Raw genomic sequence first — 12,580 nt, forward strand, 5'->3', positions numbered from 1 at the left:
ATAGATAGATGTATGATGAAAATACAGTTTTAATTATTAACTAAAAACAAAAGGTTTTCTTTGGTCGTTACGAAACTACAAGAGTTATACTTATCAAGTCGATAAAAAAAAAAGAAATATATATGTATTTTACAAGAAAATATTATGAAAACCAATAAAACCTTTTTGAGGAGTTTGTAATAAAGACTTAATTTCAACGAAATTTCCGAGAAAAAAATCATTAGTAGTATTACAAAGTAATAAAGGATTAGGAAAACCAAATCATTAGAATTTTAATATAAATTTGCAAAAAGAAAACTTGAAACTTCGTTTCTTCTTCACTCGATTTGATCTCTCTCAATCAGGCAACCTTGGCATCGAAATCTCTCAGGTTTGTGTTTACGAATCGATTAAAACACCTCAAACCCTTACTTTTTTCTATAGTATAATCTTTGCCTAGACATGTTGGCATGTAATCTAATTAAAAGGTTTTCTGTAGAGTTCTCTCAAGTGTGTTTTTCGAGTTATTACTAATCAAAACATAAGCAATGTTTACTCGGCTATTCCGTAAACCAAAGAAGAAGGAGACTGATACTCTCCAAACACTAGAGAAGCTTAATGAGGTATATATGTCGGTTCTCTATTTTTGATTCTCTTGTGTGAGGAAGAAGATTCAATAGTCGTTTGTTTATTTCTTTCAATTCTTGTTTTGGTTTGATTTCTCAATGTTCTTCCTCAGACTCTTGACATGCTAGAGAAGAAGGAAAGTTTGCTTCTAAAGAGAGCTGCTCAAGAGGTTGAGAGAGCAAAGGAGTTCACCCGTGCCAAGAACAAACGAGGTAAAGACCCTAAAATCTCCTTGTGATTATTATTATGAGAATATTATCTGTGTAGAAAGAAGATTCAAGAATGTGTTTATAATCTTGCAGCGGCTATGCAATGTTTGAAAAGGAAGAGGGTCTATGAGCAACAAGTTGAACAGCTTGGAAATTACCAGCTCCGTATTCATGATCAAGTAACCCTTCTTCTTTTTTTAACTTATTAAATTTGTTACTACTATAAGGTATATTTTGAATGTGTTTTTCTTTTGTGGTAAATAGATGATTATGTTAGAAGGTTCTAAAGCAACAACAGAGACTGTAGATGCTTTGAGGAGTGGTGCCTCTGCGATGAAAGCTATGCAGAAAGCAACGTATGTGCTTATATACCTAGTTTATGATTGAAGTGTGGGCATGTTTTTTAAAACACATGTGTGTTTTGCAGAAACATTCACGATGTTGACAAGACCATGGATGAGATCAATGAGCAAACCGATAACATGCGACAGATCCAGGACGCTTTGTCTGCTCCATTTGGATCTGATTTCGATGAGGTTAACTTTCCCTTTATTCCCACGATCACATACTTTTATCAGATCTTCTCAGCATTGTCTGTATGGGAAAATTACAGGATGAATTGGAAGCAGAACTTGAAGAGCTTGAAAGCGCAGAGCTAGAAGAGGAACTTATTGAGCCGGTAATACGACCTGTTCAAAACCTTCCTGAAGGAAAGCAACCGGCTCGTCCTGCAACTCAGAAGAAACAGACCGCTTATGAAGATGAACTGGCTGCCTTACAAGCTGATATGGCCCTCTAAAAGGTCTTCAACTTTAAATGTTATAAACAAACTAGGGTTTTGTTTACTGCAGTGGAAGCTGGTCTTAATAGATGAGGTTTGTGTGTGCTTTATTTAAACACGGAGAGAAAGAAAGTTTTGTATGTATTATTCGGAAGCCAAGAATGTGTTTATTTAATAGATGAGGTTTTTCTGTGCTTTATTTAAGAATAGGTTAACACCCGCGCCTTGCGCGGGATGAACATTATATATAAAAATTATTTTATGTATTAAATATTTTTACATATTATGAAATAATAAATATATATTGAATAATTAAAAGTCAGTAACTATTAAATATATAATTAAATTGGTGTGAACATATAAATCAATTTTATTAATCCAATTTTTTTTTAATATTTGATAGGATATGTAATTAAATTTAAATGATACTAACATACATAGTATATTTTAGTATATTTTTAATATTAATGTCTATTAAATGATGATTTCTACTCATATAGTGTTTTTGATCATTTGTATCTTTTATAGCAAAAGATTTAAATTACTAACAACAAAATTTTTATTGTGAGATTAATAGTTTTAATAATTTATAATTTAAAAAAAATAAGTTGTCAATGTTCGTTCAAAACTTTTACCAAAAAATTGTTCAAAGTAAATTTTGAAACTAAAAGATTTATGTATTTTATATGGTTTATAGTTTAATTTAAAATGATATATATATATATATATCAATATTAATAATTAATTAAATTATACTTTTTACTTATATAATTTTGTAATCATTTCAATGTGAAACTTTTAACAGTTTTAGTAATTTATAATCGTTTTTCAAAATTCAAAATACAACATATATAGAAAAATCTAAATTTTTTATTATATGGTTATTGTGGTTGTTTAATTTATTTAATAGTTTAAAATTAAACAAATATGATAGAATATACACTAATTTTTATCAAATCTTTATTATTCAAAATCATTAATTGTCATATATATACTTTAACCACATTAGGCAATTCCGTAATTTTATTTAAGGAAATAATGAAATACATTAATAATGAATTTATTGTTAGTTTAATAAAAAACTTATTATATAATTAGATGGACCAACATATTTCTCTAATGATTCTAAGAATTATCCTAGTGATGACATGTGGCTACAAAAAGAAGTTGTAATGCTTCTCAAATAATATATAGGGGATATACTAGGATAAGACCTGCTCTTTGAACATGATAAATTTATTTTATAAATATTTTAAATACATAGTATTAACATTAATATTTTATATTCGATCGTTTTTATAGCATTAATAAACCAAAATCTAGGTTAAGATCCACGGTTTACGTGAAGTGAAATGGATGTAAAATTTATATATATAAAGTAGCGCTGTTCAATTTCGAATTCTGTTTGGTTTCGGTTTGGTATTTTGGTTGATAAAATTATAGACCATATTAAAATTATCTACTTTGGTTTGATATTGGATTATATAATTTCGGTTTTGGTTTATTATTTTTTATATCAAAAACTCAAACTATATTTATTTTTATAACATTTTGTCATTTTAATTTTGTATAAATAAAAATCGAATTTAATAGCGCAGCATGTATATTTTTAGTTTTTCATATAATATTTTTTTGAAAATACGGCAGCACTATATTTATCAAATCTCACGTATTTTTTAAACATAATTAGGCATGTTTGCCAATATTATACTACATTCTGGTTGATGCCTAGTTGGAAATATGATGATCTTGTCAATGTGCTAGAAATCCTCTATATAGTTTGGCTTATTTAGGTTAACATCGTTAACTTTTAAGAAATGTAATTACCATTAAATTCATTATCTTTTCAAATTATAAGAGAATGATTTGTGTAATTTTTTATTTGTAATGTAATATTGCAGTGCATAGCCTTGGTCTACAATATTATTGAAAATTTTTATATAACTTTAAGCTTCTAAAAAAAAATTAACTACAATTCTTAAGAAATATTTTAAGCCACCAAAATTTCTAATCCAATCTTGTTGCGTTGCAGTAATTTACAGAACCATACATTTTAAAAATTTATGTGGTGCAGAAGTTTAAATTTATACTCTACATTATAAAGAATATATTATATAGGAATTCATAATTGACACGATTTAATAATTATAGAAAGTCACATTTACCTTATTTTAGAAATATAGAAAGTCCCACATACATTTTAGTACAATGTATATTTGACAATTGACATAAAATCACTAACTATATTTATTTCTTTCCAAAAATATTTGTACCTTACATAATTTGAGTTATTATGCCTTTGAAAGTTTCCAAAATCATTCTAACTACACAAACTCACATTAAAATTATTTTTTGCTAATAAGTTGTTTTGCTTTTCGAACACATACATTATATATATGATATAAATTTGTAATATTTATCATCAAACACGGTTAGTGAAAGTTTAACCGGTACTTGATATTAAAATAGTTCAGATTAGCTTATATATATGATATTTCTATTTAGATAAATTATTCACAAACATGAGTAAACCAAACCAAATTTAATTTGGGTTTGAATTCATGTCATCTTAGCTGTCTCTATTCAATATATTCAACAATTAATATAATCTTCAAGCTTATGCAAAATTGACCTTAGAAATTCTCCACGTTTATCTGTCTCCAACCATTGATAGATCATAAATCTTGTGAGTTATATAAATCGTTTTAGATATATTATTCTCAAACATAGTAAACAAAACAGAAATCAATTAATAATATCAAATAACATAAAAGGTTCTAAATAGACTTATTGTGAGTTATGTCCATACATGGTTGCACAATAGAGAGGTTCACAGTACTCAACAACATGTGCTTGTTGAGTCTTTTTTGTAAGTTTAAATTCGTAAGAACAGCCATTGTCATCTCTATTCTCTCATTCAAATATAAGTTTATAATGTTCAAACTTTTTTTTTTGTGTGGCAGAGATTAAACACTGTAATCTATCAAAAAAACTGTGTTGACGTGATAAAGTATAAGAAGGGGTGTTCTGATTATAAATGTATAGTATACCTATCTGCAAAATTGTGACTTTGATTGAACCAGAAAGTATGTGAGGTATGCTAAATATATGATGGTCCCTCTGTTCGGGTTCTGTTGTTGGTCTGTATATTGTGATAGTTGAACTTGAGTAATAACTGATACATAAGCTAATAATCCTAACTGAGTGATTAGGGATTATTGTCCCATTTGTTACAAACTTACAATGATTCAAATATTCTGTTGGTAGTAAAATATAAGGAATATGTATATGCTAATTTTATACGATATATATGTGACTGTTGTGTTTTATACGATCCTAACAGGATTACATATATATGCAACTGTTACGTAATGATTTTTAGGGGATATGCGACCAACATTATATTTATAAGCTATAGTTTATATTAGGTGCTCTAAAATTCTTCTAAATAACATTTAGAAGACCTACACAACTGTCACATAAGATAAGATTTTTTTTTAATTTTTACAAAATTAAGGTTATAACTACTTAAAAGATTATCAATTAATATATAGGGGATTCGTATCTAGTTTTTCTCTTGATTTACTTTCTGCAGTATATTATAGTGTCATTTTGCACAGACAGTTGAGTGGATGAGCCAAGAGAATATGGTACGCATACATATATGTAGAAGACTAACTAATGTGGAGTAAATTAGTATAAAAGAATTGTTTCGACATAAGCTTAAGCTGATGTTAGGATGGAAACTTCATTCTTTGTTCGAGGATTATGAGAGAGAGGCTTCAATCTTTCTTTTTCTTCATTTATGGATAGAAGTCTTGCCTTAAACTAAAAAAATCACCATAAATCTAATTTTAAAAATATAATACACGACCTTATGTAATAGGGGATAAGTATAATACATTATTTTCAACCAGCATACAAAATTTAAATCAGTATTATTTAATACTATATTTTATTATAGTTACTTTGTTGTATTATTCATATATAATAGAAAACTGCAATTTGCATAATAATGTTTCTCTTGCATTTAGGTTAAAACATGTATTTTGGAGTATGTTCCCTCCCACTAGAGAATATTAAAAGTACAATTTTGTAATCTTGGAAAACTAAATTTACATCAATTGACTTTTCTAAAACAATAGGTTTGTATACGACAAAAAGTATTAATGGATTCAAAACAAAACGTATAAGAAGGAAAAATAATCTATGATTTATGTATTGAATTTTAATTATAGTTCCGAATAATTATATTTTTCCTTTTTATAATAAGTATAGAATAAAAACTGAAAATAAAATATAATCACATTAATTAAATAAAAATGAAATCTTATTAATTAGAAAAGCATGAGTTTGCTAACAAAACTAACAAAAACAAAAACAAAATAAAATTTAGTACTACTTTCAGGTGACAATAAATTAAATATTTTAAAAATGTATATTAAAATTTAACAAATTACTTACAAAAATGGTTAGTTGGAAAAAACACACATCGAATTCTATCAAACTACTATTTCAGTTATTTTCTGCTTTTATATTAACTTCAGAAGCTACAGCCAAATGATAATGGTATGAGGATGCTGCTACCATCGAAGTAGATTTGACCAACAATAAAGAAGTTAGGGCCTATGCATCTGCCCCTTTTATTGACATGCACAAAGCAAAGAGCTTCACCAAAAACACAAGGAATTAATACATCTGCACAATAAATTCAGCTTACGATATACTCGCTTTGTTTATTATGTGCACGGAGGCTCTGATTTCAAATATTAAAAAGGCGGAAAGGGTCAAACTATTAACCGGGATGAAAGTGGCAAGGGCTTGTCCTGCAATCTCTCATCTACTATTTGCAGATGATAGTTTGTTTTTCTGTAAGGCAAACAAGGAAGAGTGTCAAACTATTCTTAGGATTCTAAAGGAATATGAGACTGTTTCAGGGCAACAGATTAATTTCCAGAAATCGTCAATTCAATTTGGACACAAGATTGATGAAGCTACTCGGCAAGAGTTGAGAGATATTTTGGGAATTCAAAATCTAGGGGGAATGGGATCTTATTTAGGCTTGCCGGAAAGTCTGGGTGGCTCTAAGGTACAAGTGTTTGGATTTGTTCAAGAGCGGTTGAATAAAAGGGTTAATGGATGGACCTTCCGTTTTTTTACAAAAGGTGGAAAGGAGGTGATTATTAAATCGGTGATTACGGCCTTACCAAACCATGTGATGTCTGTGTATAGGTTACCAAAAGCTACAGTTAAGAAGCTGACGGGTGCTGTAGCACAATTTTGGTGGAGCCCAGGAGGTAGTGCAAGAGGTATGCATTGGAAATCATGGGATAAAGTGTGTGAAACCAAAGATAATGGTAGTTTGGGCTTTAAGGATCTCATGGATTTTAATACAGCAATGCTTGGTAAGCAACTATGGAGGCTAATTGAGAAACCAAATACTTTTTTTCAAGAGTTTTCAAAGGACGGTATTACAGGAATGCTTCACCCCTGGAACCGATCCGATCTTACTCTCCGTCATATGGCTGGAAGAGTATTACTTCTGCTAGATCTCTGGTTTGTAAAGGACTAATTAAAAGGGTGGGAACAGGATCATCTATCTCTGTATGGAATGATCCTTGGATCCCAGCCACTCGCCCGAGACCAGCAAACAAAAAATTTCACAACTTTTATCCGGAACTCACAGTGGACTTCCTCATCAATCAGGAATCTCGTTCATGGAATGTACATGCAATTAGGACTCTAGTGGATCCGAAGGATGCAAGAATTATTGAAAGTATCCCTTTAAGTAGGAATCAGATTGAGGATAAGGATGGATGGCATTTTACTAATAATGGAAAATATTCGGTCCAATCAGGTTATCAGGTTGAACGTGTTTACCCTGATAGGTTAAAACCTCCTGTTTTTATGGCCCCACAGTGGATATACTTAAAGCTTTCTGCTGGAAAGTGCGGTGTCCACCAAAGATAAGGCATTTTTTGTGGCAAATGGTATCAGGATGTATATCGGTGATGAAAAATTTAAAGGCACGAGGGATAAGAGGAGATATATGTTGTGCTCGTTGTGGAGATCCGGAAGAATCAATAAATCATGTATTTTTTGAATGTCCTCCTGCACGTCAAGTGTGGGCACTATCCAAGATTCCTTCACCGCATAATATCTTCCCTATCAGCTCTTTATTTGTTAATATGGATCATCTTTTTTGGAGAGTACAACCGCAAATGGATGACCATCAGTTTGCATGGATTTTATGGTATATATGGAAAGCCCGAAATAACAAAGTTTATAGTAATTTGGATATTGATCCGCGGGATACTCTTAAATTGGCTGAAGTGGAATCATCACTCTGGGCAGACGCACAAGTGAGAAATGAACCAAGGAGGGGGCTTGCGGTACAAACCATTCCTCCTTTAGAGACATCAGGTCGATGGTGTTTTATTGATGGATCATGGAAGGATAAAGAATTAATGTCAGGGCAAGGCTGGTATAGTACTTTACCGGGGTTCGAGGGTCTACTGGGGGCAAGGAATGTAAGGGCATGCCTCTCTCCCCTGCATTCGGAGATAGAGGCTTTGATTTGGACAATGGAATGTATGAGGAATTTAAGACAGGTTCAGGTTACGTTTGCAACGGATTGTTCTCAATTGGTGAAGATGGTTTCGGAACCAGAAGAATGGCTAGCATTTGAAAGCTATTTGGAAGATATCAAACTCTTCAAAGGAAGCTTCCTCAACTCAGACATCGTCCATGTACCTCGAACGGCGAATCTTTGGGCGGATAGCTTAGCACGTAGTGCACGCAAGCAACTGTCCTTTGTCGTTCACATGGATGCGGAGTTACCAATATGGTTTACAGAGTCAACATGAGTCTGTAAATTTCTTGCTGTCAAAAAAAAAAAATAAAAAAAAATACACATTTTAATAAAACATATTAAATTTATATAATTTTTTGTGTTTATCTTTCCATAATTTTAAGCCAATAAAAACAATTAGTGCAATTAAAATTTTAAAAGTTTGCAATTAGTTAATAAAAATGTATATAAAAATGTAGAAAATAAATTTTTTAGAAACAAATTTTTTTTCTAAAATATGTATATTTAAAAAACGGAGGAAGTATTATTTTTCGCATGAAATACGGACAGTATCTAAATAAATTATAGTAAATAAGTTATAGTTTAGATAAGATGTATACCGGAGTGGATAAAAACATAACAATTTGCTTCGACTTATAACATTATAAATTATGACGATTAATGAGCCTACTAATTAGTTCGTACAGTAGGTTTCTTCTTTTCTCAGTCACTTATTATACTTGTCTAGACTAATAATGACTATGCAACTCTGCATGTTTGGATCATTCCTCTACTAACCAGAGATATACATGTTCGCCATTCATAATTAAAATACTAATTTGTTGTATTTCGTGAAAATAGATAAATACGGATTCCGTATCTAACAATGGACCTACATGTCCCCTTAAACGATCTAATAAAACATTATAAAACTCTCATTTTATCTAATGTGGCGTTGCCTTAATCCCCTTCGGATAAGATCTATGACTATTTTCAAAAGGTCAATACGCAAAAGCAAGAGAAAAATATATAAAAGTATTAGAGTTCAAACTTTGAAGCGAAATATAATAAGGCATCGTTAAGAGTACGTCGTTATCATTAAATTCATGTTGAAGCAATTGACAAACATAGCATAAGAACATAAAGATGAAGTATCCCATTCTTTAACCAAAAAAGACGACACTTGTTTTTGATTATTCCACAAAAAGGTTATTAATAGCATCTCTATATGCAAATTGTTTTAGGAGTTGTTTTTCTAAACCAGGTGTGTAGTTCAATACCACCAAACAAGAACGTAACTCGAGTGACCAACTTCAAAAAGTTAACACGAAACTAACAAACGGAAAACAGTAGACTAATAAATATTTAGTTGAAGAAATGTATTGCGAAATAAATCCAACATCCAACCAGAAGTCGCACCAAATTAACTTCATTTTCGCAAAAATAAAAATTAACTTGACGAAGATCCATATCGAATTCCAATTAACAACTAGTTAAGAAAACTCAATATTGTGTGAATTATCATAGTCCATACAGGATAAGTTTAAAAACAAAAAAGTTCAAAACCGTGCAACGTGCTTTGATACTCATACCTTTAGTATAATTTCTGTTTAAGGTCTTGTTTACTCAAAGCTAATTACTATTTTTCTACCCAAAGGACACACGAGTACAACGACCCATCCCAAACTCGACAAGACAGAAAATGATAACCGACTTGTTTAGAACATAATCACACTCTCCGATGATAATGTTCACGGACGTTAATCACATCACAAACACCACTTCACGCATGCCTCTAAATAAATAGAACTAAACAAATCATTAGTTGGAAAGAAACATTAAATAAATGTACACTTAGTGACCATAGCAAAAATAATAATTTACATACTCATTACGTTCATTAATAGTAAATTACAAGAGTTGCATCCAGCATAATAAAACAAAATTACAAAATATTAATATTATATAGACTTTAATCATATAAAAATCCTAAGCATCTCATATACACTGAGAAATCCCCCCCGACGATACATATTATATATTAGAAATTAAGAAATTATATGAAATCCGTGAAAAATATTTACACATTACAGAGAAAATCCTTGATGATGATAATAATCTTTAGTTAAACCTTATAAACGATATTCAGATATCCGGGGGCATACGGGTCGAATCAAATCACATCACCAGTTCAGAGACCCACCCGACATCAGGAGCTTCACCTGAACCCTGATACGGATCCGGGTCAACCCGATCCATGCAGTTTTCCTTGCTGAGCTTCTCGAACATCTTCGCTCGCAGTTCACGACCCGACTCGACCCGCTCCATCGCCGGTTCTTCCTCCAAACCATTATCCCAAATGTCCATATACCCGATCTCCGGTCGGGACGGGGTATTTGGTAGGCTCCGAAACCCGGGACCCAAGAGTGATCCACGTGACGATCCGAACCCGGATCCGTAGCATCCGACTTGATTGTTGTAAGAGGAAGGAAGAGACTTCACTTTATTAAGCTGCAAATGCCTCATACACGCGACGACGTCGTTTACCGAACCCGACCCGAGAGAACGACTAAATAAAGAAGAAGACTCCGAGTCGTCTCGTGGACTCACCGGCGGCGAACCGGACGTCGGAGAAATCGAAAACTGAAACGCCCTACGAATCGGAGACACACCGTCGAAAGAATCAACACGATCGGGGCTTTGGTTCGGCAAAACCCTGATCTGATCCGGCGAATGAGCGAAGAAACAAACACGACGGCGACAGTTACCGCCGTCTTTACACGGCTGAGTCCGATAACGCGCCGGATGAAGCCAACACTCGAAAACGCCGTGAGAGAACTCACACGCGTCGCCTTTTTTGCAACCGCCTTTGCGAAACTCAGGGCACGCCGTACCGGAGTAATGATACTTCCTCGGATCACGACGGCGAGCTTTCTCTCCGGGATGAGCGTAAGGGCACTCCGTCCAGTCGTGGCTCCGGCCACGAGTGCATCGCCTCACTTTAAATTCGTACATCCGGAAATGATCGCATGAGTAAGTATCGATTGCCGAATCTGGACCCGACAGTTCCGGGTCAGAATCCGGATCCGGCTCGTTCGACGGAAGATAACGCTGTAACGCAGCCAAAGCCTCGAGCATGCTATTTCCGCCGTCAGGACTTCCGTAAATATCAACCGCCGTTAGATCGTCGTTAAGTGGCCATGGAGGAATCTGAACCGTTGGATAGGCACGATGAGTTTCTCCAATCATCATTTTTTTAAAAATTTTTTGAGAAGATATAAAATCACTTTCGTTTTCTCCGGTGAGTTTTTGTTTTGTGTTTGCTAAATCTCCGGCAATGCTTTGGCTCTATATAAACTGATGCTGAGTAGTGGGATATACTTAAACCACGTTCAGGTTAAATGTTTAACCATGGTTAAGTTATCTGCTTTTTTCAACCGCGGTTAAATCCAAAGTGAGTTGCTCGCGTGACGAATCTGTGAGATAGGGGGGAGAAAACAGCGGCGTGAGACTTTACCACGAAGCTTTATTGATGACGTGGACGAGTTGTATGTTGCTTTATGTGACAGCTCCGTGAGCGAGCGGCTGCGAAAATAATAAAATTAATTTCTTTTTAACTTTCTCTTTGAGTTCCGAAGGCGGTGGAAGGATCCTTTAGATACGCTGAAAAACGACAAAAAAAATAATCCATTTTATTTATTGTTTTAATTTTCTTTAATACATAGTTTAATTATCAGAAAATATATTAAACACGTTTTATTTTTGTCGACTAAACAAGTTTAGTCTTCAAAAAAATATAAAATAACTGATTACGGAAATTTTTTAAAATATTAAGATATCTTATAAAATAATATAAAATTTCAAATCTTATATTCTCTCTGTTTTTTGTGTATTAGAATTAGAAAATATTTTTTTTCAGTTTATATGATGTTTTAAAAAATTTTATGTAAAAACTATTAAATTAATTAATTAAAATATTAAAAATCAATGTGTATTTTTATCTTATTTGTTTTAGAATAGTAATAATTAACTTCTATTTTTTTTAATCAAATGTTTTTAATAAAAATACATTTTTTTTTAATTTGTGTGTTTATACTAAAATATTATTAAAAATATAAAAGAACTATTATAAAACGAATAACAAGAATAAATAATTCAAAAATCAATAAGCACACGTAATCATTAATTTCGTAATCATCTCCACACCTGAACATTTTATGTCCAAAGTAGAATTAATTAGTTATAAAACTAAGACATGTGGACAGATTATTGTCAAGAAACTAATATTTTCATTTAGAAAACGTATACTCCTTCCGTTTTATATTAAATATCGTTTTATACTTATGCATACAGATTAAAAAACAATTAATTTTACATATTTTATATATAAAAACACAATTATTTATACATCTA

The 12,580-nt window shown here is 32.0% G+C and overlaps 3 protein-coding genes across 3 annotated transcripts; 2 read left to right on the plus strand and 1 right to left on the minus strand.

The window, feature by feature from the left end:
• The first annotated feature begins 527 nt into the window (after positions 1 to 527).
• LOC106449763 (vacuolar protein sorting-associated protein 32 homolog 1-like) lies at positions 528 to 1,614 on the plus strand. The gene is made up of 6 exons (XM_022706182.2): positions 528 to 602; positions 719 to 818; positions 909 to 994; positions 1,080 to 1,171; positions 1,243 to 1,351; positions 1,429 to 1,614. The coding sequence occupies exons 1-6, from the start codon at positions 528 to 530 to the stop codon at positions 1,612 to 1,614; spliced, it is 648 nt and encodes a 215-aa protein (XP_022561903.2).
• A 4,786-nt stretch (positions 1,615 to 6,400) lies between these two features.
• LOC125576695 lies at positions 6,401 to 7,566 on the plus strand. Its single transcript, XM_048737263.1, has 2 exons — positions 6,401 to 7,152; positions 7,335 to 7,566. The coding sequence occupies exons 1-2, from the start codon at positions 6,401 to 6,403 to the stop codon at positions 7,564 to 7,566; spliced, it is 984 nt and encodes a 327-aa protein (XP_048593220.1).
• A 2,465-nt stretch (positions 7,567 to 10,031) lies between these two features.
• Positions 10,032 to 11,761, minus strand: LOC106381735 (zinc finger CCCH domain-containing protein 20). Its single transcript, XM_013821673.3, has one exon. It carries the CDS (start codon positions 11,417 to 11,419, stop codon positions 10,346 to 10,348), a length of 1,074 nt encoding a protein of 357 aa, XP_013677127.2. The 5' UTR covers positions 11,420 to 11,761; the 3' UTR covers positions 10,032 to 10,345.
• Between the last annotated feature and the right edge of the window lie 819 nt (positions 11,762 to 12,580).

This window comes from Brassica napus, chromosome A7 (genome assembly GCF_020379485.1).
Source record: "Brassica napus cultivar Da-Ae chromosome A7, Da-Ae, whole genome shotgun sequence".
NCBI lineage: Eukaryota > Viridiplantae > Streptophyta > Magnoliopsida > Brassicales > Brassicaceae > Brassica > Brassica napus.